We start from the raw sequence: 20,432 nt of genomic DNA on the forward strand, positions 1-20,432 counted from the left end.
GTTGCCGGGGTTACCGAGCCCCGCCCTTCTCTTCCTCCCCTCCGAGCCGAGCCGACCCCGAGCCGAGCCCACTCCGAGTCGAGCCGAGCCGAGCCGAACCGACTCCGAGCCGAGCCGACTTCGAGCCGAGCCCACTCCGAGTCGAGTCGAGTCGAGCCGAGCCGAGCCGAGCCGAGCCGAGCCCACTCCGAGCCGAGCCCACTCCGAGCCGAGCCGGAGGGACGTGGTGCGCCTGCGCGGCGGGCCGGAGGGCGCCGGAGAAACCCGCGCCGAGTCGAAGCCGTTGATGATAATAATAATAAATAATACTAACAGTGATAATAATGATGGCATTTGTTCATGATAATAATGCTGGTATTTGTTAAGAGAAGCAGCGTGGCTCAGGGGAAAGAGCACGGGCTTTGGAGTCAGGGGGCATGAGTTCGAATTCCGGCTCTGCCACTGGTCAGCTGTGTGACTGTGGGCAAGTCATTTCATTTCCTCTGTGCCTCAGTTACCTCATCTGCAAAATGGGGATTAAGACTGTGAGCCCCACGTGGGACAACCTGATTCCCCTGTGTCTACCCCAGCGCTTAGAACAGTGCTCTGCACATAGTAAGTGGCGGAGCCGGGATTAGAACCCGCGACCTCAAACTCCCAAGCCCGGGCTTTTTCCATTCCGCCACGCCGCTTCTCTATTTGTTAAGCGCTTACTATGTGTCAAACATGGGTCTGAGCGCTGGGGAGCACACAGGGTGATCAGGTTGTCCTATGTGGGGCTCACGGTCTTCATCCCCATTTTACAGATGGGGTAACTGAGGCCCACATAATAATAATAATAGTAATGGTATTTATTAAGCACCTACTATGTGCAAAGCACTGTTCTAAGCGCTGGGGTTAATACAAGGTGATCAGGTTGTCCCACTTGGGGCTCACAGTCTCAATCCCCATTTTGCAGATGAGGGAACTGAGGCACAGTGAAGTGACTTGCCCAAAGTCACACAGCTGACAAGTGGCAGATCTGGAATTTGAACCCACAACCTCTTATTCCCAAGCCCGGGCTCTTTCCACTGAGCCACGCTGATGGGGAGCTAGAGTTCATTGTGAGGAAATGAAGTCTCGTTCAGAGGAAATTGTAGGCTCCTGACAGTGAATTAGTGAGGGAATTAGAGAGGGAACACTGAAGGGTTACAAGGAGGAACAGCCTCAATCGGTTGCCTGCTCTCCGAAGAGATGAGCCACCAGGGGCCAAGGGGGTCTCCCTGCCCCCCACCTCCAGATCGGGACTCCCACCCTCCGCCCTGGGATAAACCACTGTGATATAGTGGATATGGTGGATAGTGGATAAACCACAGGCCTGGGAGTCAGAGAGCTTGGGTTCTAATCCCAGCTCTGCCACTCGTCCGCTATGTGGCCTTAGCAAATCATTCCCCCTACTCCCTCCCTCTGCTCTTCCCCCTTCCCCTCCCCACAGCACTTGTGCATATTTGTATATATTATTTATTATTCTATTTATTTTATTAATGATGTGTATATATCTATGATTCTATTTATCTTGATGGTATTGACACCTCACTTCTTGTTCTGTTTTGTTGTCTGTCTCCCCTGTTTAGACTGTGAGCCCGCTGTTGGGCAGGGATTGTCTCTATCTGCTGCCGAACTGTACATTCCAAGTGCCTAGTACAGTGCTCTGCACATAGTAAAAAGCTCAATAAATATCATTGAATGAATGAATGAATTGAACTTCTCTGTGCCTCAGTTACCTCATCTGTAAAATGGAGATTAAGACTGTGAGCCCCATGTGGGACATGGACTGGACTGTGTCCAACCTGATTCTCTTGTATCTACCTCCAGGCTTAGTACAGTGCTTGGAACATAGTATGCACTTCACAAAAACCATAAAGAGGAAAAAAAAAAACCCAAACTCCCATTCCAGCCCTGGCAAATCTACATCTCCTCCCCTGATCTCTCTCCCTTTCTTCAGGCTCGCAGTCTCCTTCTGTCTTCAAGACATCTCTACTTGGATGTCCCTCCGTCACCTCAAACTTAACGTGTCCAAAACAGAGCTCCTATCTTTCCATCCGAACCCTGACCTCTCCCAGACTTTCCCGTCACTGTAGAAGGCACCACCATCCTTCCCATCTCACAAGTCCGTAACCTTGGCGTTATCCTCGACTCCTCTCCCTCTCATTCAACCCTCATATTCAATCCATCACAAAATCCTGCCGGTCCCACCTTCACAACATCTTTAAAATCCTCCTATGCCTCTCTATCCAAACCACTACCTCGTTAATGCAGTCACTCGTCCTATCCCGGCTAGATGACTGCATCTAACCTCCTGTATCTCCCCACTCCAGTCCATACTTCTTCATTCGGCTGCCCGGATTGTCTTTCTATAAAAACTTTCAGGACAGGTCACTCGCCTCCTCAAAACCCTCCAGTGGTTGCCCATCCACCTCCGTATCAAACAAAAACTCCTTTAAAGCAATTCATCTCCTTAACCCCTCCTACCTCACCTCACTTCTCTCCTTCTATAACCCAGCCCACTTTTGTGTCTTACTGTCCATAGCGTTTTGTCCATGTGGTACCTACCGTACTATCCTGAGAACCTATTGGGTACAAGATACTGTACTGAGTGCCTTGCTCTGAACTGGGTACATTTTATTTACAGAACAGGTGTGTCTTGGACAGTCTTAGTGGGGTTGGGACTATGGATTCATTCATTCATTCAATAGTATTTACTGAGCGCTTAGTATGTGCAGAGCACTGTACTAAGCGCTTGGAGTGTACATCTCCTATTGGCCTTTGCGCGTGCACACACATACACATACACACACACACACCCCATCTCCTCACTCCCCTTTAAGGGAATTTCTCCATCAGGAACCCCTTCTATGTCTCTAAAGCTCTATACTGAACAGAGCACTTCGACTGTATAGCTCTCTAGTGAGCCGACTACTATAGTGGGAAGGTGGTTGCACTTGCTCTGGTTCAGTACTGGACGCTTAGATTCCTTTTCGGGATCAGCTGTTTGAGTTTGCTGCAGAGCCGGTAAGGGAAAGGCTGGAACCGTTCTGTTCCTTTCTTTCCGCCGGAATCCCCCTCCGGCGCCACCCCTTCCACCCCAGAAAGTCCCCGCACCCCCCACACGACCTTGCCCCCCTCCACCGACACAAACACCCCGGGATCCCCAGCTTGAGGCCAAATGGCAGGGGGTGTCCGGGAGCGGAGGAGTGGGGGCTGCCAGAAAAGTCGCAGCAGGACGCAGAGAGGGAGGTAGGGCCGGGTTGGGCTGGGCTGGGCTGTTATACTGGGTTGGACTGAGCTATACTGGACTGGCCTGGGCTAGGCTGTCTGGGCTAGGCTGGGCTGGGCTGGGCTGAGCTATACTGGGCTGGGCTGGGCTAGGCTGGGCTGGGCTGGGCTGGGCTGAGCTATAATGGGCTGGACTAGGCTGGGCTGAGTTTACATGTCTAAAACTGAGCTCCTTATCTTCCCTCCCAAACCCTGTCCTCTCCCTGACTTCCCTGTCACTGTGGACAGCACGACCATCCTTCCCGTCTCACAGGCCCGCAACCTTGGGGTCATCCTGACTCTGCTCTCTCATTCACCCCACACATCCAATCCGTCACCAACACTTGCCGTTCTCACCTTCACGGTATCGCCAAGATCCACCCTTTCTTCTCCATCCAAACTACTACCTTGCTAGTACAAGCTCTCATAATATCCCGACTAGATTATTGTGTTAGCCTCCTCTCTGATCTCCCTTCCTCCTGCCTCTCCTCACTCCAGTCTATTCTTCATTCCGCTGCTCGGATCATCTTCCTACAGAAACTCTTGGGCATGTCACTCCCCTCCTCGAAAATTTCCAGTGGTTGCCTATCAACCTTCGCACAAAACAAAAACTCCTCACTCTTGGCTTCAAAGCTTTCCATCCCCTTGTCCCCCCCACCTCACCTCCCTTCTCTCTTTCTACTGCCCAGCCCATACACTCCGCTCCTCTGCCGCTCACCTCCTCACGGTTCCCCGTTCGCGCCTGCCCCACCGTCGACCCCTGGCTCAAGTCCTACCGCTGTCTTGGAATGCCCTCCCTCCTCATCTCCACCAAACTCACTCTCTTCCCCTCTTCAAAGCCCTACTGAGAGCTCACCTCCTCCAGAAGGGCTTCCCAGACTCAGCCCTCCCTTTCCCTCTGCTTCCCCCTCTCCCGCCCTCTGCTCTTCCCCCTTCCCCTCCCCTCCACGCTGTGCACTTTTATATATATATTATTTATTATCCTATTTATTTTGTTAATGAGGTGTATATGTCCATGATTCTATTTATCCTGATTATGTTGTTTTGTTTTGTTCTGTTTTGCTTTGCTGTCTGTCTCCCCGTTTAAACTCTGAATCCGTTATTGGGCAGGGATTGTCTCTGTTGCCGAATTGTACATTCCAAGCGCATAGTACAGTGCTCTGGGCATAATAAGCGCTCAATAAATACTACTGACTGAATGAACTGGGCTGGGCTGAGCTATACTGGGCTGGGCTGAACTGAGCTATAATGGACTGGTCTGAGCTATACCGGGCTGAGCTGGGCTGAGCTGCGCTGGGCTGCACTGGGCTGGGCTGGTCTGGGCTGGGCTATAATGGGCTGGGCTAGGCTGGACTGAGCTATACTAAACTGGGCTGAGCTATCCTGGGCGCAGTCGATGTAGCGCCTGGAAACCGGGCAGCAGGGCGGCTGCAGTGTCCCCGGGGCTCCCGGGCCCGCGGATCCTCCAGGCTGCGGAAGCCGGGACCCCTCCAGAAGTCAGGGGCTTTTCTCCCCTCGCCCCGCCTCGTCCCGCCTGGCCCCGCTTAGCTGTCCTAGCCCCCACCCCCGCCCCGCCCCACCCCGCCTCGCCCCGCGGGGCCCGGAGCCTGAGCCGGCCCGGAGTTTGGCGGGGGAGTCGGCGAAGGAGCCGACGGCGGGGAGCCCACCGCCTCCGGGACCAGGACCGACCCCGGGCCCGGGCCCCCGGGCACCGGTGGCGCCTCTCTTTCGGAACCCGCCGCGATCCCCGCCCCGTTCCGGGCCGGGACCAAAGAGCCAAGGGACCCCGGGACCACCTGCACCGGGAGGGCGGGAGGAGGTTGGCTCCGGTGCACCGCTGCAGGGAAGGAGCAGGTCCCCCGGACCCCCGGTCCCCCGGTCCTCTCGTCCCCCCGGGTCCCCCGGTCTTCCCCCAGCCCCCCATGCGGGACCCAGCGTGGGTGGGGGCGGGGTTGGCCCTGCTTTGCGGTATCCCCTGGCTTCTGGTGTCCGCCACTCCCGCGACCCCCGCGGCCCCCGTCGAGGCCGACTTCGGCCGTGTGTACGGCGGCGTGGCCAGGGCCCGCTCCGAGGTGTTCGCCTTCCGGCACCGCCCCGCCCCGGGACAGGTAAGGGGCCACCCCTCCCACCCCCCACCCCTCCTGTCCCTCCAACCTGCCCTCCCACCCTTCCCACTCCCCCCGACCCTCCCACCCTCGCACCTTCTGCCTCAGGCCCCCTCCAGGGCGACCCCTCCTCCGGCCCCCCCCCAGGGATGGGGGAAGACGGGGCAGGTGGCAGGGGAGAGAGATGGGGTGGGGGGAGACGGCGGGGTCAGGGGGCTGAACAGGGCATGAGAAGTGAAGAGCCTGAGGAGGCCAGGGCCGGCAGGGAGGAGGATGGAGGGGTGGTTGACGGACTTGATAGAAAAGTTGGGAGGAAGACGGGGTGAGACCCTCCGTTTGACGCATGTTGAATTTGAGGCGCTAGTGGGATGTCCAACCGGACGTGTCCGGGAGGCGAGATTAGATGTGGAATTTAATAACGGTGGAGAGGTCGGGGCTGGAGTCCTTCCTCCCTAAAGAGAGGTGGTAGCTGAACCCAGGCCGGTGGATAGACTCCCTGAGAGAATGACCATAGAATGAGAAGAGGGGGCATCCCCAGCAGAGCCTGGAGGGACCCCCACAGCTAGGAGAGTGAGAGGAGGTAAGGGAAAAGGAAAAAAAAAACACTGAGAGGTTGGAGGAAAACCAGGAGAGAACAGTGTGGGATGTCAGGTATATGTGTGTGTGTGGTAAGGGGGGAAGGGTAGGGCCAATGAGATGCTGTGTGGCTTAGTGGAAAAACTACAGGGGTGGGAATCAGGAGACCTGGGTTCTAATCCCAGCTCCACCACTTGCCTGCTGGGTGACTTAGGGCAAGTCACTTGACTTCTCTGTGCCTCTGTTTCCACATCTGTAAAATGGAGATTAAATATCGGTTCTCCCTCCTCCGACTGAGTCCCCAGTGGGATAGACGTCATGTTAGATCTGATGGAATTGTACCCCAGCACTCAGCACACATTGCTTGGCATAGTAAGCCCTTAGCATAGTAAACCCTTACTACTAAAGGTGCCGGAAGGGCTGAGGAGGATCGGACAGAGCAGAGCCCACTGGATTTGGCTCCGAGGAGGATCGTCAGTGGTGATCTTGGAGAGTGTCGCCTCGGAGGGCCCTGGGAAGAGTCCTAGTTGATGGAGAGGAATAGAAGGCGGCAGTGGTCTCATTCTGGAAGGGTGGTCCCATTCTGGAAGGTGGGAGAGATATGAGAGATGGGGAGAGAACTGGAGGGGCTGGGGAACCCAGAGATGGCCTCATTAGGGTCGGGGAGATTTTAGTGTGCTTGATAGTAAAGGGGAAGGAGCTGTGAGAGGTTGAAGATGGTGTCCAGGGAGGGGAGTAGAATGCCACCAAAGGTTTTAAAAGATGTGTGATGATAGAAGCACAGCTAAGGGAGCAGATGCAGAGAGCAGAAAGGAGATCTCTTGAGAGACAACTGGGAATGAGTAGAAAGAGGAGGGGGATAGTCCAGTTGTGATAAGGTGACGGGGTGGAGTTGGATAACTTCCTCCAGTCAACAGACCTGGGACTCAGTAGGACCTGGGTTCTATTTCCAGCTCTGCCACTTTTCTGCTGTGTGACCTCTCTGTGCCTTAGCTACCTCATCTTTAGAATGGGGATTAAAATTCTGAGTCCCATGTGGAACACTGACTGCGTCCAACCTGATTTTTCCTCTTCCCCCCCTCCCTGCCCACAGCATTTACCTATATATGTATATATCTATAATTCTATTTATTTATATTGATGCCTGTTTACTTGTTTGGATGTCCATCTCTCCCCCCCACCCACTTGAGCCGGTTGTGGGCAGGGATTGTCTGTCTTTATTGCTGTATTGTACTTTCAAGTGCTCAGTACAGTGCTCTGCGCATAGTAAGCATTCAATAAATACTATTGAATGAATGAATGATTAGCTTGTATCTACGCCAGTGCTCAGTACTGTGCCTGGCACTTAGTAAGCACTTAAATACCATAAAAAAGGGTGTTCAGTGAGCCCTTACCATGTGCAGAGCATCGTACTAAATGTTCTGCACACAGCACTGATGTTTTCTAGTCTACTGACTAGACTGAGTAGTCAGTATCTAAGTGCAGTGATCTTGCCAGATTCTGTGTTAAACTGAAGCCAGTCCCATCTTGCATTCCTGACAATCAATCAATCCATCAGTCGTATATTTATTGAGCTCTTACTGTATGGAGAGCAATGTACTAGGAACTCTGGAGAGTACCATATAACACATTTGGTAGACACATTCCCCATCCACAACAAGCTTACATCTAGCGAGGGAGACAGACATTAATTAATAAATAAATAAATTATGGACATGTACATAAGTGTTGTAGGGCTGAGAAGGAGTGAATAAAGGGTGCAGATCCAAGTGCAAGGGAGAAGTGGAAGAAGAGGAAATGACATCTTAGTCAGGGAAGGCCTATTGGAAGAGAAAAACAGTGTTGCCAAATGGCTACAGCACAGACCTGAGAATTAGAAGGATCTGGGTTCTAATCCTGCCTCTGCCACTTTTTGCTGTGTAACCTTCTTTATGCCTCAGTTACCTCATCTGTAAAATGAGGATTAAGACTGTGAGCTCCATGTGGGACATGGACTGTGTCCAACCTGATTACCTTATATCTATCCCAGCACTTGGGAAAGTACCTGGAACATAGTAAGTCCTTAACAAATACCATAAAAAGATATGCTTTTAATAAGGTTTTGAAGGTGGGGAGAGTGTTCTTCTGTCAGATATGAAGTGGGAGGCCCCTCCAGGCCAGGGGCGGAATGTGGGCGAGTGGTTGGCAGTGAGATAGATGAGAGTGAGGTACAGAGAGTAGGTTGGCATTAGAGGAGCAAAGTGTGCACCCCACCTGTGCCTGGCTGGTGGGCTGTAGAGAGCCCAGGACCCAAGGGGGTCTCATCCCTGCTGTCCCCACTGCCAGCCAGCCCAGATGCCATTGCCCCTTCACCCTGAGGCTCAGTGGGGGGTGGCCCGGCAGTTACTAGGGCAGAAGCATTTCTGGTCCCTGCAAGAGGAGGGTGCAGTCCTAAGTGCTTGGGGGAATGGATAGGACCTTAAGATGTGGTCCCCACCTTTAGGGAGCTTACAGTCTGACACGGAGGGGCACTCCAGCCAATGCTGTGATGGCATTTCTGACTCCTGGCCTGGAAGCAGGGTAGCCATGCTACCTTGGGGCTCCTCCACGGGTGGAATAGGAGGAGCAGTGAGCTAAATGGCTCTCACTTCTCCTTGGAGACCGGCGGATGCCCGCACAGGGAATCTGCTAAGGTTGCCTATTCCTTGAGCATCTACCTGCTGCCCATTTGCCCAAGTGCCAGTCTGTGTGTCTTCCATATAAAACCTGGGGATGACACTGCCTTCAGCAACTTACGATGCCCCAGGCCAGGGTCTGGGACTCAAAAATAGTTTGCTAATTTTTTCCAGGCTCTGAGACAATGATTCTCTCATGCTCCGTTGGCAGAATCAGGGCTCATCTATTAGGAAACATCTGTGGGAATCTCCATCCTCCGATTCTTCTCTTCCACTGCATCCCCCATGGAGCTGGTAGCAATGTTCAGCCAGTCCTGGGCCCCACAGCCCAGGTTTTGTGAAAGGTTGGCGCCGCCTCTTTGACCAGATTGTGAACCCCCTCCCAACGATGTCCTCTGCCTGGTCAACCATCAGCAACAAGGGAAGGCAAGGCGGCAGAGGTGATGGGAGCACTCATGCCCTCCATTCTTCCCTAGATCCGGGAAAACTCCCTCTCCTATCCCTTTCTCCCACTCCCTGCCCCGTCCCCAGGTCAATGGGAACTGTCACCTTCCCAGACCTATCTCCTCAGGACATTGAAGCCGGAGGCTGCTAAAAGGAGGGACTAAATCAATCAATCAATCGATCAAATATATCAAGTGCTTACTGTATGCAGAGCACTGTACTAAACTCTTGGGAGAGTACAATATAACAGAGTTGATAGGCACATTCCCTGCCCACAGCAAACTAAATGAGACTCTCTGGAAGTCAAGAGGCTCCCCAAACAATGGAGCTGGGTCACCAGGCCAAGCCTGACTCTGTCTTTCCCAAATATTCAGGGCAACAGATGGATTCCCTAGGTAGCTGTTTTGTATCTGACAATTCCCAGGGGGAACTCGAGGTGATGGTCTTCGAGACTTGTAGCTGTCCCATGCAAGCTCTGGAGGGCTAACCAGGCCCTCCCTCCCTGGCCTGCAGGTGGGAGAACCCCCAATTGGGAGCACTGCTTCACCTAGGCAGTGCACTGTCCTCACTGTACTTCCCAGAAACCAGGGAGGAAGACAGTGTGGACGCCTACCGGGACCATCTCTGTGGGGAGAATGTGGGATAGTGAACCGTCACAGCAGCCCCCGATCCAAGCTCCCTGGCCTGCATACGTTTTGTAGAGGGTTCTTGTCGCTCATCCTCTGACCGAGATAAACTTACTGCCCCTTTCCAGCCCCCGACTAAAGCTCTCATGAGCATCTGTCTTCCTTTCTCTTGCGACTGGTCAAGTCTCACCTGCCGAGCCTAATGCTGAGGCTTTGAAGTCAGTGCCCATCCCGGGGTGGGGGGTGGGGCGAGAGTCAGCTAGACAATCTCTAGCCAGGTCTTGGGGCGGGTGAGGAGGCAAGCAAACTGGGCAAACATGAGGTGAAGGAACACCCTCAACAAGGGGAAAAGTGAAATTTCAAAGTAAAGCCAGCCGCCATCAGATCCGTGTCGCCAACGTAGGAAGGATTCCTTTCCAGGTGCTGGGACATGGCCTCAGCGATGGTCTTCTTTTGAGGACTGATGCTCAGTGAATTAGGGAAAGGGCTGTGGCAGAGCAAGCATCCATCCCTGGGGGTCAGATTCAGGCCCATGGTGGAAGGTCCACGGAATCTGTGCCCTGGGGCTGGGGTGGGTCCGGCGGGTGGGGCCTTGCCTGAGTGAGATGAGGAGGCGGCGGATCCAGAGAGAGCAGCCCAGCTCCAGTCTCAGAGACGCAGTCCCTGCTGGGGCAGATTGGGACGGAGCTGTCGGGGGACCCCACTATGGCCATCCTATTCCAGCCCAGGCCTGGGGGGCAAGGAGGGGGATGTAAGGCTCAGGATGCCCAGCAGAAGCTGTAGGTGGTAAGAGGGGGGTCCTCCCAGTGGCCCCGGGACACCTCTGTATTGACCCTTAATTGTGTGGAGCTGGGGGAGGGAGGCATACTGTTACCAGATGCCTCGAGGCTCTCCCTGAGTTGTCTGGCCCCAGTCACTTCCTGCTCCGTTTCCCTGGAGACAGCTCTCTGTGTGCCTGGAAACTCCTGTCCAACAAGGTATAGCTACCCTGTGCCCTCAGTGCCTCCTCTGGACTGAGCTCTGGGGGCTGGGAGCAGGCTGGGGACCCAGCCCCTCTGGCAGAGAGCCTGGGCCCTGCCAGGGGCCCCGATTTTCTGGGAGGAAGTCACCCTCAGGAGGGGACATCAGCAACAATGGAACTTGATTCCTGGAGCAAAGCTGGGGATGTGTGGGGGAGATAATGGGGTGACCTGAGGATGGGCTTAGACTCCACTCAAGGACAATTTTAATGCAAGCCATGGCTCAGTGGCAATGTTGCAGGTAGGCAGTGGTTGTTGACACTCCTGCAGTGACTGACTTGCCGAGCCTGTCCGGTTCGGGCTGTTTACCCAGCATGGTATCATGTTCACAGGAAGGGGAGCATGCTCGGTAGGGCCCAAGGTCCCCTGTTCTAGCACAGCCTGCTGGCACAGTTCACCCTCAACTCTAAGGATCTCTGTCTCCCAAGAGGCTTGGCCCAGCTTCTGAAGCCCCTGTGCCTGCCCCTACCCCCGTCCTGTTGGGATGGGGGAGGGCACTCCAACTGGAGTTGCAATTCTGTGGCTTCCTGCTTGCCTGCCCTGTGGTGGACCAGACAGGCTGATGGGTCCTGGCGGTGGGCATTGGGCCTGATGCTCCCCGTGGGTTCTCTGCATCGCCTTCGCAGAGCCGGTCCTGGGCCAATGGCCGGAGGTCAAGGTCAGGGAGCCTCCAGGGGTGCAGGCACCCCGGCACAGGCCCAAACGAGCACCAGGAATGAAGTAAGCACCAGGGCACTGGTTTGTTGTGGTTTGGACTGTCCAAAGTGGACTCTTTGTGTTTTCATGGCACCAAGCCCAGTCTCCTGGATCGGGGACTCCAGGACAGCCCAGCGTGGCGGCCACACTGGCATGTTCCAGGGCACAGACACTCCCACTGGGCCTCAGTCTCATCTCTTTCTTGCACCCTTCCCCCATCCTGGAACTCCATCCCACTTCATGACCAACAAATAGGCCACTGCTCTCCTCATCTTCAAAGCCCTCCTGATATTGCATTTCCTCCAGGGTGTCTTCCCTGACTATTGTCCCATCTCCTCAGGTCATATCCCTACCGACAGTCTCTTGAGCTCTTCTGCTCCCTAAGCATGGATGGGCTCCTACCCTGCCACAGTCCTCATGTACATATCTTATACCCAATACTTAAGCACTAATTCAGGTCCACATCTTTTCCTTCTTCCTAACTAATTTATTTTAGTGTCTGTCTCCCCAACTAGCTGGTGAGATGCTTGAACAAAGGGATCATGTTTTCTAACTTTTGTCCTTTCCAAAGCACTCAGTACAGGGCTCTGCCCAAAGGAAACTGCCACCCCTTAAGTGAAGAGATTTTGTCTACTAACTCTATTTTCCTCTCCCAAACACTCAGTCCAGTGTGGGGCACACAGTATGCACACAGTAGGCACTCAGTACTGAGTGGTAAATTGACTTGGCCCCAGCCCCTACCTGAGGCCACAACTTAGGACCAGTAAACCATGGGTCAGGCAACCAGTTGGCTGGCCACCAGCAACACCCTCTGCTCCTGCAGTTAGCCAACATGGTTCCAGGCAGGCTGCGGACTTGGGGATGCGGGAGTGCAGGCAGGAAATGGGAGAAGGTGGGTCTCTATATTCGGTCAGCAGGATGTGGTCTCTGACCCCCCAGGGGATTAATGGGGTTTTCCCCATCATCACCCTTGTATGATAATCTGGACCAGCCCTCGCCACCACCGCCATGGTTTTAGAAAAGCCACCCCCCCCCCAGCCCCCTTCTCTGCCCCACCTCACAGTGCCCAAACTTAGCGGCAATGTCTGCTACTCTGCCCTTCTGGGATGAGTCGATTTTGACTTTCACACTGGAGCCACTTACCCTGGAGAGCCCTGCTCTATTCTCATCCCAGATGCCCAGAGCCTCCGTGTCCCAGGCCCAGACCCATGGCCAGCAAGCCTGGAGGAATCACCGCCATTCCCGCCCCTTCTTTAAGGTCTGTTCTCATTGAAGGAGCTGCAGAGCAGCATATGCACCAGGGCAAAGATCTTCCCTCTGTCCCTGCTGGTTGTGCCTTTCCCTCCAGAGGAGTCCCCCCAACCTCCCACTGGCCTACCTACACTTCGGAGTGGCCAGATGCCCCCAGTGGCTCTCCATTCCCAGACCAGCCAGAGTTCCTGGCCAACGGTCCCCCATTCCATGTAAAGCCTCATCCGGCAAAACGAGCAGGCCTCCAGCGACACCCCCACCGACCCTTCAGTCTAGCTCAAGGTTGCCCGTCTCTCCCCCTGCACCAGCCCTCCAGCCCCATGAGTCCAGCCACAGGGAATACAGTTCCACCACAAAGCCAGATGGGCTTGTCCCACTAGCTCCTATGCCGGGCCCGAGGGATCCTTTCTTCTGGAAGTCCTCCACCTATGACACTGGTGTTTCTCTGCTCAGGGGAAGGATGGGGTCAGTAGATGGGGTAGGAGCTGTTGCTCAGCAAGCAGATGTAGGGCCCATGCCCGGCACATGCAGGCTCCATGCCTGGAGTGTGTGGGGTCTGCATTTTACACATGCAGGGTCCGTGCGTAGGACTTTAGTAGTCCCAGGAGAAACCCTCTAAAGGCCACCGGAAGCAGGGACGCTGGGAAGGGGAGGAGGTGACCGCTTGTGGGCGGGCCCAGGGCTGCACCCCGGCTAGGGCCACTGGGAAACCAGTGTTTGCCTCCGTGGATGGGAAGTGTGCGCAGCAAGGCCCCCAGGTGTGGACTACCAGAAAGGGTCCAGTTAAATCCTCCCCAGCAGAACAGAAACCAGAAGATAAAGGCCTCCCTGACAGAAGTCACTCTATTATTATAACAGCAGGATGATAGGCAGGAGGAGGCATGGGGGAAAGTGGCCATGCATTCATTCATTCATTCATTCCATCGTATTTACTGAGCACTTACTGTGTGCAAAGCCAGCACAGGGTCAATTGTCCCAAGACAGTCTGGGTCTAGCGAGACAGATTACCTCAAGGTTCCAAATGGAGTGGCATTTTCTAGCTGCCTTTTGGCTACTAGGCAGGAGGAAGAAGGGAAGGAGGAGGTGTCACAAAGGGGTCATTCTCCTCAGGCTCTGCTCCCCATTCCCCAGTGAAGAGCCCAGACCCAGTCTCTGATTCTTAAAATTGAGCACCGCTGAGTGGACCAGCTCTATGCATTGACTCCCAACCCCAGTGGTCAAACTCTCCAGCGGCCTGGGGCAAAGGGGCCAAGCAATGCCACATCCCAGAGGGGTCACCTCCAGACTGGTCGGGTCTCTGTTGAGAGTCCTCCCTCCCCGATACTTCGCTCCCTCTGCCGCCCATTGCCCAACCTCGGTGCTCCCCTCTCTTCAGGGCAGACCATTATTATTTCTAGATCTCAGTCTGTGAGCTTGTCCCTTCCTGCTTTGACAGAGGTGCTGGGATTCTGAGAGAAAATGCATGGAAAGTTTAACCAAGGAGATGAGAGTTTGACTCTTCCCCCATCACCTCCCCTCACTCCTGTTGTCCCCTCACATTTTCCCCTGAATCCTGCCTCCCTTCTCTTTTTTGCCTGGTTTCTGAGGTGTCTCTTTCCAGGGAGAGGAAGGCGCCAAGCTCAGCTCTCTGCAGGGCCTCCTGTCTGCCTCCCCCTCCCATCCTTTCCATGTGGGCCCAGAATGGGGTCCACCTGCACCATGTGGGGATGTTGAGGGACCCAGGAGTCGAGGGGGCTTCATCTGGTAATTGGCTTCCATTGTCAAGTGGGGCCAGGAGGGAAATGGGCATCCTTGGTGTTATTACTGATGGATTCTTTTGCAGAGGGGGCTCCTGTTGTAACTTAAACAATCAGTGTTCTGAGAAGAGATACAGAAATGCATCAACTAAGAATACACATCGATTCTCAGCCCACGTCACTGCTTTTGCTCCATGAGCAAGCTATTTGCAGGGGTCTCCTGTGATCACATGGTCTGGGAAATTCTGACCTGTTATCATGGCCACAAAGTGTCTGCCCAACCCAGGACAAAATCTTACCATCAGCAGTGCCGTCCTCAAACATGAGAAAGGTCTCTGTCTCACTTGCTCTGATCAATTTTCAATCGAGCAATAGTGTTTATTTCAGTGCTTACTCTGTGCAGAGCCCTGTATTGAGAGCTTGAGAAAGTACCATAGAGTTGGAAGACCCAATCCTTCCCTCCAGAAGTTCACAGTCTACTCGGGACAGAGTAATGTACTGAGCACTTGGGAGAGTAAAATAGAGTTAATTCCTTCCCTTTAGAAGTTTACAATCTTCAGGGTGCAGAGCACTGTACTAAGCACTTGGGAGAGACACACTCCTTGCCCTTATGGAGCTCACAATCTAGTAGGAGTCAGGCACTAAAATGAACTACAGGAACCAAAAGAGTTTAAAGCTATGTATATAAATGGTATAGGGGGAGGAGAGTTTGGGAGTGTGAGAATTGGAGTGCTTAGGCAAGGCAGGGGGGCTGAAAATTGCAGTGTGTGTGAGGGGGGTGGAAATAGGGTGGGAGAGGAGAGATTGATGAGGGAAGGCCTCTTGGAGGAGGTGTGGCTTTAGAAGAGTCTCAAAGGCGGGGATAGCAGTGATCTGCTGCCAGATTTGAAGGAGCAGGGTGTTCCAGGCAGAGCTCCCTGAGCTCTCTGTTTCTGTCTCTGTCCCATCTGTCTGGCTCTCTCCCTTTCTCTGCGCCATGCAGATGGAGGTTCCTAATTCAAACGTGTCCTGTGCATTAATGCTCCCTCTCTCCTCCATCCCTCTCCCCTGTCCCTCGGTCCATCCATCCCCCCCCTCCACCCCGCCGGTAGGTGGCTGCCGTGAGAGTCTATGTGAACAGCTCCTCGGAGAACCTACAGTATCCCGTCCTCTTTGTGGTGCGCCAGCAGAAGGGGGTGCTGTCCTGGCAGGTGCCCCTGCTCTTCCAAGGACTGTAAGTAGTGGCCGAGCCCCAAACCCGAGCCCCACCGCCTCGCTTTCCCCTTTCATTCCCATGCCCTCTCCCAAGGGCCTGAGCGGTGGCCCAGGGGTCCGGGAAACAGCCTGCCTGCTGCCCCACTTGTTCCTGCTTTAAATGTGGGAAGCACAAGGTGGTCAAAACTAGTAGGTTCCAGCCGTAAATTTGGGCAGAAATAGCGGGCAGCTCTTCACTGTGGTGAGGCAAGGCTAGAGCATTTGGGCAGTTGGGCAACGTGGATTTGGGATTTTTTCCATGAGCCCCTTGGCTTTTCCTGTGCAGCCTCAGCCACAGAGCACCCAACAGTCTGTGTTCCGCCATCAGGGGCATCTTCTTTGAGTATAAAGGACAGCTGTATGTAGATAGAGATAAAGAAAGTGATTGATAGATAGATGGAGGGATGGATAGATAGATAGCTAGGTAAGATAGATATTATTATTTTGGAATATGTTACATGCCTACTTTGTGCCAAGCACTATACTAAGCACTGGGGTGGATACAAGCAAATCAGGTCGGATACAGCACCTATCCCATGTGGGGCTCACAATCTCAATCCCCATTTTACAGGTGAGGTAACTGAGGCACAGAGAAGTGAATTGACTTGCCCAAGGTCACACAGCAGACAAGTAGCAGAGTCGATATTAGAACTCATGATCTTCTGACTCCCAGGCCTGTGATCTGTCCACTAATGATAGATGGAGTGATAGAGCAATAGATAGAGAGATATAGATGGGGGTTAGAGAGAAAGATCAGTCAGATTGAGAGAGGTTAAAATACAGAGAGGGGAATAGAGTGATAGAGAAATAAGTGGATAGATAAATTAGATCTTAAAAGAGAGATAGATTAGATAGACTGAGAGATAGATACAGAGAAAGGTAGATGGGGATAGAAAAATAGACAGATAGATTAGGTAGATTTAAATAAAGCAGATAGATTAAGGGAGAAATAGGGAATAGCAAGAGATAAAGAGGCAGAGATTAGAGAGATAGAGAAATAGAATAGATTGAGATATCTATAGAGATAGAGAGAAAGAGAGAGAGAGGAGAGTGAGAGAGATGGCTCCAGGCATCACCTAGCACAGACAAGAAATGTCAGGTTCTCTGCCTTTTAGGAACCAGAGAAACAAACCCCAAGCAGACGTGCACACAAAGTAGGGGATTAATCTGTAAATCCCCTCTGACCCAACTGGAGTAGGGGGAGAGACACATGTCACCAATCACCCATAGTTTAAAGAGTCTTCACCGTGCCCTTAAGACCCCATGCCCTATCTCCTCAACCCTCATCTCCCTCGGGTCAGCCCACCCCTAGAAAATATGTTCACACTTCCTCTCGGCCAGAAATGTAAAAAGTGGAAGAAAGGAAAGCAGAACTTGTATGTGTTGGGGGGTGATTCCATTTTCATTCCTCAGTTTCTAATGCAGGCACCAGCAAACCTACAACTACCAGGAAGTCAGTCGCACCCTGTGCCCTTCTGAACCAGCCAATGAGACAGCTGGGACTTTGGAGCAACTAATCTTCGTGGATGTGGCATCGATGGCACCACTGGGTGCCAGGTTCAACTTGTTGGTCACCAAAATAAAGAACTTCCAGCTCCGGTGAGTTGCACCCAACCTGTATCAGGTACTGCCGGCCCCTGGACTCCTCTTGGCGGGTGAGCAGAGTCAAGCTGCTGAGCTCAGGGTCAGCCTGGGGGACCCGGCTTAGTTCCAGGCTCCTGCTGGTCAGACTGTCTCCCCCCCACACCATTCCCTGCCGTTCCAGGCTCGCCCCGCCCCCACCCTTTTCTGAACAGGCACGAGGCTAATTAAACATAGCATCACTGGACTCGGACCTCTAAGCCGCGACTTTGGCATCACATGAGGATTCCAGAAAGGCACACCAAACTCTGTAGAGCATGAGATGAGATTGAGCGCCTTGGGCTGGGACTCTCATTAATGATCACACAATAGATGTTTACTCGTTCCACTGCATTTGGAGGAAGAGTCGAGCAGGCCAGTCCTCGACGGCTCTACTGAGTTCCTCCCAGAGGCACGCAGTTAGGGTCTGCTAGTCCTGTGGTATGGGACCAGCCAAACGAGTGCTTGCAGGGGACACAACAAGCTGCACTTTCCATCCCCAGCCCAGTCAGCACCCAGATTTGCCCACAGAGCATCAGGTACCCACTGGGCTGGGCAGTGTCCCCTGGGAGAGGGTGCAAATTTCCTGGTCTTCCGTGCTGAGCTTAGACTGCAGCTATGCAACGGGAAGTGGGATGGAATAGAAGGGAGCGGGAGGGAGACTGAGGATGCATCTGTCAACTGTGGCCTCGCTGGCCACATTTGTACACCGATAGTGGCAGTGGTAACTTCAGCTATTTCCTGGACTTCTGGGGGTAAAGTGCCTTCCCCCACCCTCAGAGACAATCAGCTGCTCCAGGGTAGCAGAGGGCAGGCACTGGAATGTGGGGTTGTTTGGCCACGTGGACTGGGCCAGTCCTGGAGAAAGCAGGGCAGGAAGAGCATGAATGATCTTCCTGTCCATCGAACCTCAGTACTTAATAATATCATAATAATAGTGATGACAGTATTTGTTAAGCGCTTACTATGTGCCAAGCACTGTATTCGGTGTGGGGGTGGATACAAGCCCTGTCCCCCACGAGGCTTACAGTCTCAATCCCCATTTTACAGATGGGGTAGCTGAGGCAGAGAGACATGAAGGGACTTGCCCTAGGTCACACAGTAGATATGTGGCAATGCCAGATTAGAACCCAAGACCTTCTGACTCCAAGACCCTTGCTCTATCCACTATGCCATGCTGGTCATGGTGCAGTACTCTCTTCTGAGCCTGGGGGATGCCAAGAAGGGGCCAGAGGGAGCCAAGGAGAATCTAGGGAGTGGGGGTTCCAGGGGGAGAAGGAGTGGAAGGGTCAAGTGAGCAGGAGTTTTCCAATTGTAGCCAGACACGCCTGCAGGAGAGAGGGAAAGAACAGTGAGAATCTGCCACTTGCTGGCGCCCCAGGATCCAAGGTATCTGAAAGGCATTCACAGGTTAGAAAGCAGGACTATCACCAAGAAAACTGGCCCACACCCAGGCTCTCCAGCTTGCCAAGAAAGCATTTTTCTTCCCTTCTAATGCCTGCCACAGCCTTGAGAATCCTGGGTATGAAACTCAGGAATTGGTAGCTGCTGGGCAACTTTGCCCTTAGCCTACCGGCCCTGATGGTGATTCCCTGCTTGGCGGACCAGCGGGACCCTGCCTACCAGCCACCTCCGAGAGCCCATCTGTGCATGGTGGAGAGGGACCGTGACAAAGTGGTGCCACCTAATCAGAGCCACAGTAAGAGAGGAGAGAGGCTGGAGGGAAAGAGACCAATGAAGAAGCCCATGAAAATGTCAAGACAGGATATAACAAGGGCCTAGACCAGGGTGCTGGTAGTTTGGATGGAGCAGAAGGAACGAGGGATATGGGAAATACTGGGGAGGAGAAAACAACTGGATTTGGCAAATACTGAAAGGGGTTGAAATACACTGAAAGGGTGAAAAGAGAGACAGAAGTCAAGGATTAAGCCAAAGATACAGGCTAGAGGGACTGGGAGGATAATGGAGTTGTCAATAGTGGTGACATATATAGGTGGAGGAAAGGATTGGGGAGGGAAGATGAGGAGTTCGATTTTGAACATGCTGATCTTGAGGCAGAGGGACAACTATGTAGAGATGCACATCACTTGTGGACATATCCATACTTGATTTATTTGTAACGAAGGCTGTCTCTCCCTCTAGTCTGTAAACTACTTAAGGGTAGGATTGTGTCTACCAACTCTGTTATATTGTACTCTCCCAAGCACTTAATACAGTGTTCTGCACAGAGTAAGCACTTAATAAATATGATTGATTGGCTGATTGATTGAGATGTCACAAAGGCAGGAGGAAGGCGAGAGATTGGATCTAGCAAGGTAGATTTGGGAGACATCCATGAAGAGGTGGTGGTTGAAGCCATGAGGTTGGATGAGCTCTCCAAGCAACTGAACGTAGACTGAGAAAAGAAGGGAACCCAGAACAGAGCCTTGAGAGACAAAACCCCCGTCCCCCCATAGTTGGGGAGTGCGAAGCTGAGTAAGAACAGACACAAAGAACTCTGAAGGATCAGCCAGAAAGGGAGAAAGAGAACCAGGAGGGAGCAGCATCGGAAAAGCCAAAGTTAGAGAGTTTTTTCAGGAGTGGGGGAGGGAAGGAGGTGGTGGGCAAGAGAGAAGAAACCAGATTGTAGAGGACCAAGAGAAGGGAGGTAGAGACAGTGAAGGTTTATAGTCCCTTCAGAGAGTTAAGTCAGGTGCAGGAGGAGGGAGCTGGGTTGCTATCTGAAGAATATGAGGAATCCAGAGAAGGGGTGGGGTCCATGGGGGTTCTGCTGGCATCCAGAGGTGGGGGGCGGGGGTCTCCACTACCACCAGAGTAAGTGGCTGGTCTCTAAGCAAAGGCTACCACCCATTGACCACTCTCCCTCTCTCTCTGTCCCTTCCCAGGACCAACGACGCTTTCTTCTTCACTGCCAGCCCCTCTCAGCCTCAAGTAGGTAGCTACTTACTGAGCACTTAGTGTAAGTGCTGTGCACACAGTAAACGCTCAATAAATACCACTCATGGATTAATCAGGACTGTTTTACTGGTATTCCCTTTATGCCATCTGGGGAAGTCTCCTGACGTTCCAGCTGCTAAGAGGCCCCACCTGGAAGGAGGTCCTACCACTGGGTCCCTCTTTGGCCTAGTTTGGTGACCCTGGGGCAGAGGCTAACCGGGTTAATGGAAGCTCTTCCCTCTTCCTCCTGCTGCCCAATCAC

At 53.2% G+C, this 20,432-nt stretch overlaps 1 protein-coding gene across 4 annotated transcripts in view; it reads left to right on the plus strand.

Annotated features, from left to right (window-relative positions):
* The first annotated feature begins 4,906 nt into the window (after positions 1 to 4,906).
* SIDT1 (SID1 transmembrane family member 1) overlaps positions 4,907 to 20,432 on the plus strand; it is a 34,197-nt gene continuing 18,671 nt past the window's right edge. For 3 of the 4 annotated variants that reach the window (XM_029075183.2, XM_029075184.2, XM_029075185.2), the window contains exons 1-4: positions 4,907 to 5,381; positions 15,472 to 15,593; positions 17,039 to 17,212; positions 20,119 to 20,164. In XM_029075183.2, coding sequence (XP_028931016.1) covers positions 5,196 to 5,381; positions 15,472 to 15,593; positions 17,039 to 17,212; positions 20,119 to 20,164 — 528 coding nt within the window. In that variant the 5' untranslated portion in view covers positions 4,907 to 5,195. Of the gene's footprint in view, positions 5,382 to 15,471; positions 15,594 to 17,026; positions 17,213 to 20,118; positions 20,165 to 20,432 lie in introns of those variants that run through there. The other variant, XM_029075189.2, reaches the window with a different exon arrangement.

Source organism: Ornithorhynchus anatinus, chromosome 11 (genome assembly GCF_004115215.2).
Source record: "Ornithorhynchus anatinus isolate Pmale09 chromosome 11, mOrnAna1.pri.v4, whole genome shotgun sequence".
In the NCBI taxonomy this organism is placed as follows: domain Eukaryota; kingdom Metazoa; phylum Chordata; class Mammalia; order Monotremata; family Ornithorhynchidae; genus Ornithorhynchus; species Ornithorhynchus anatinus.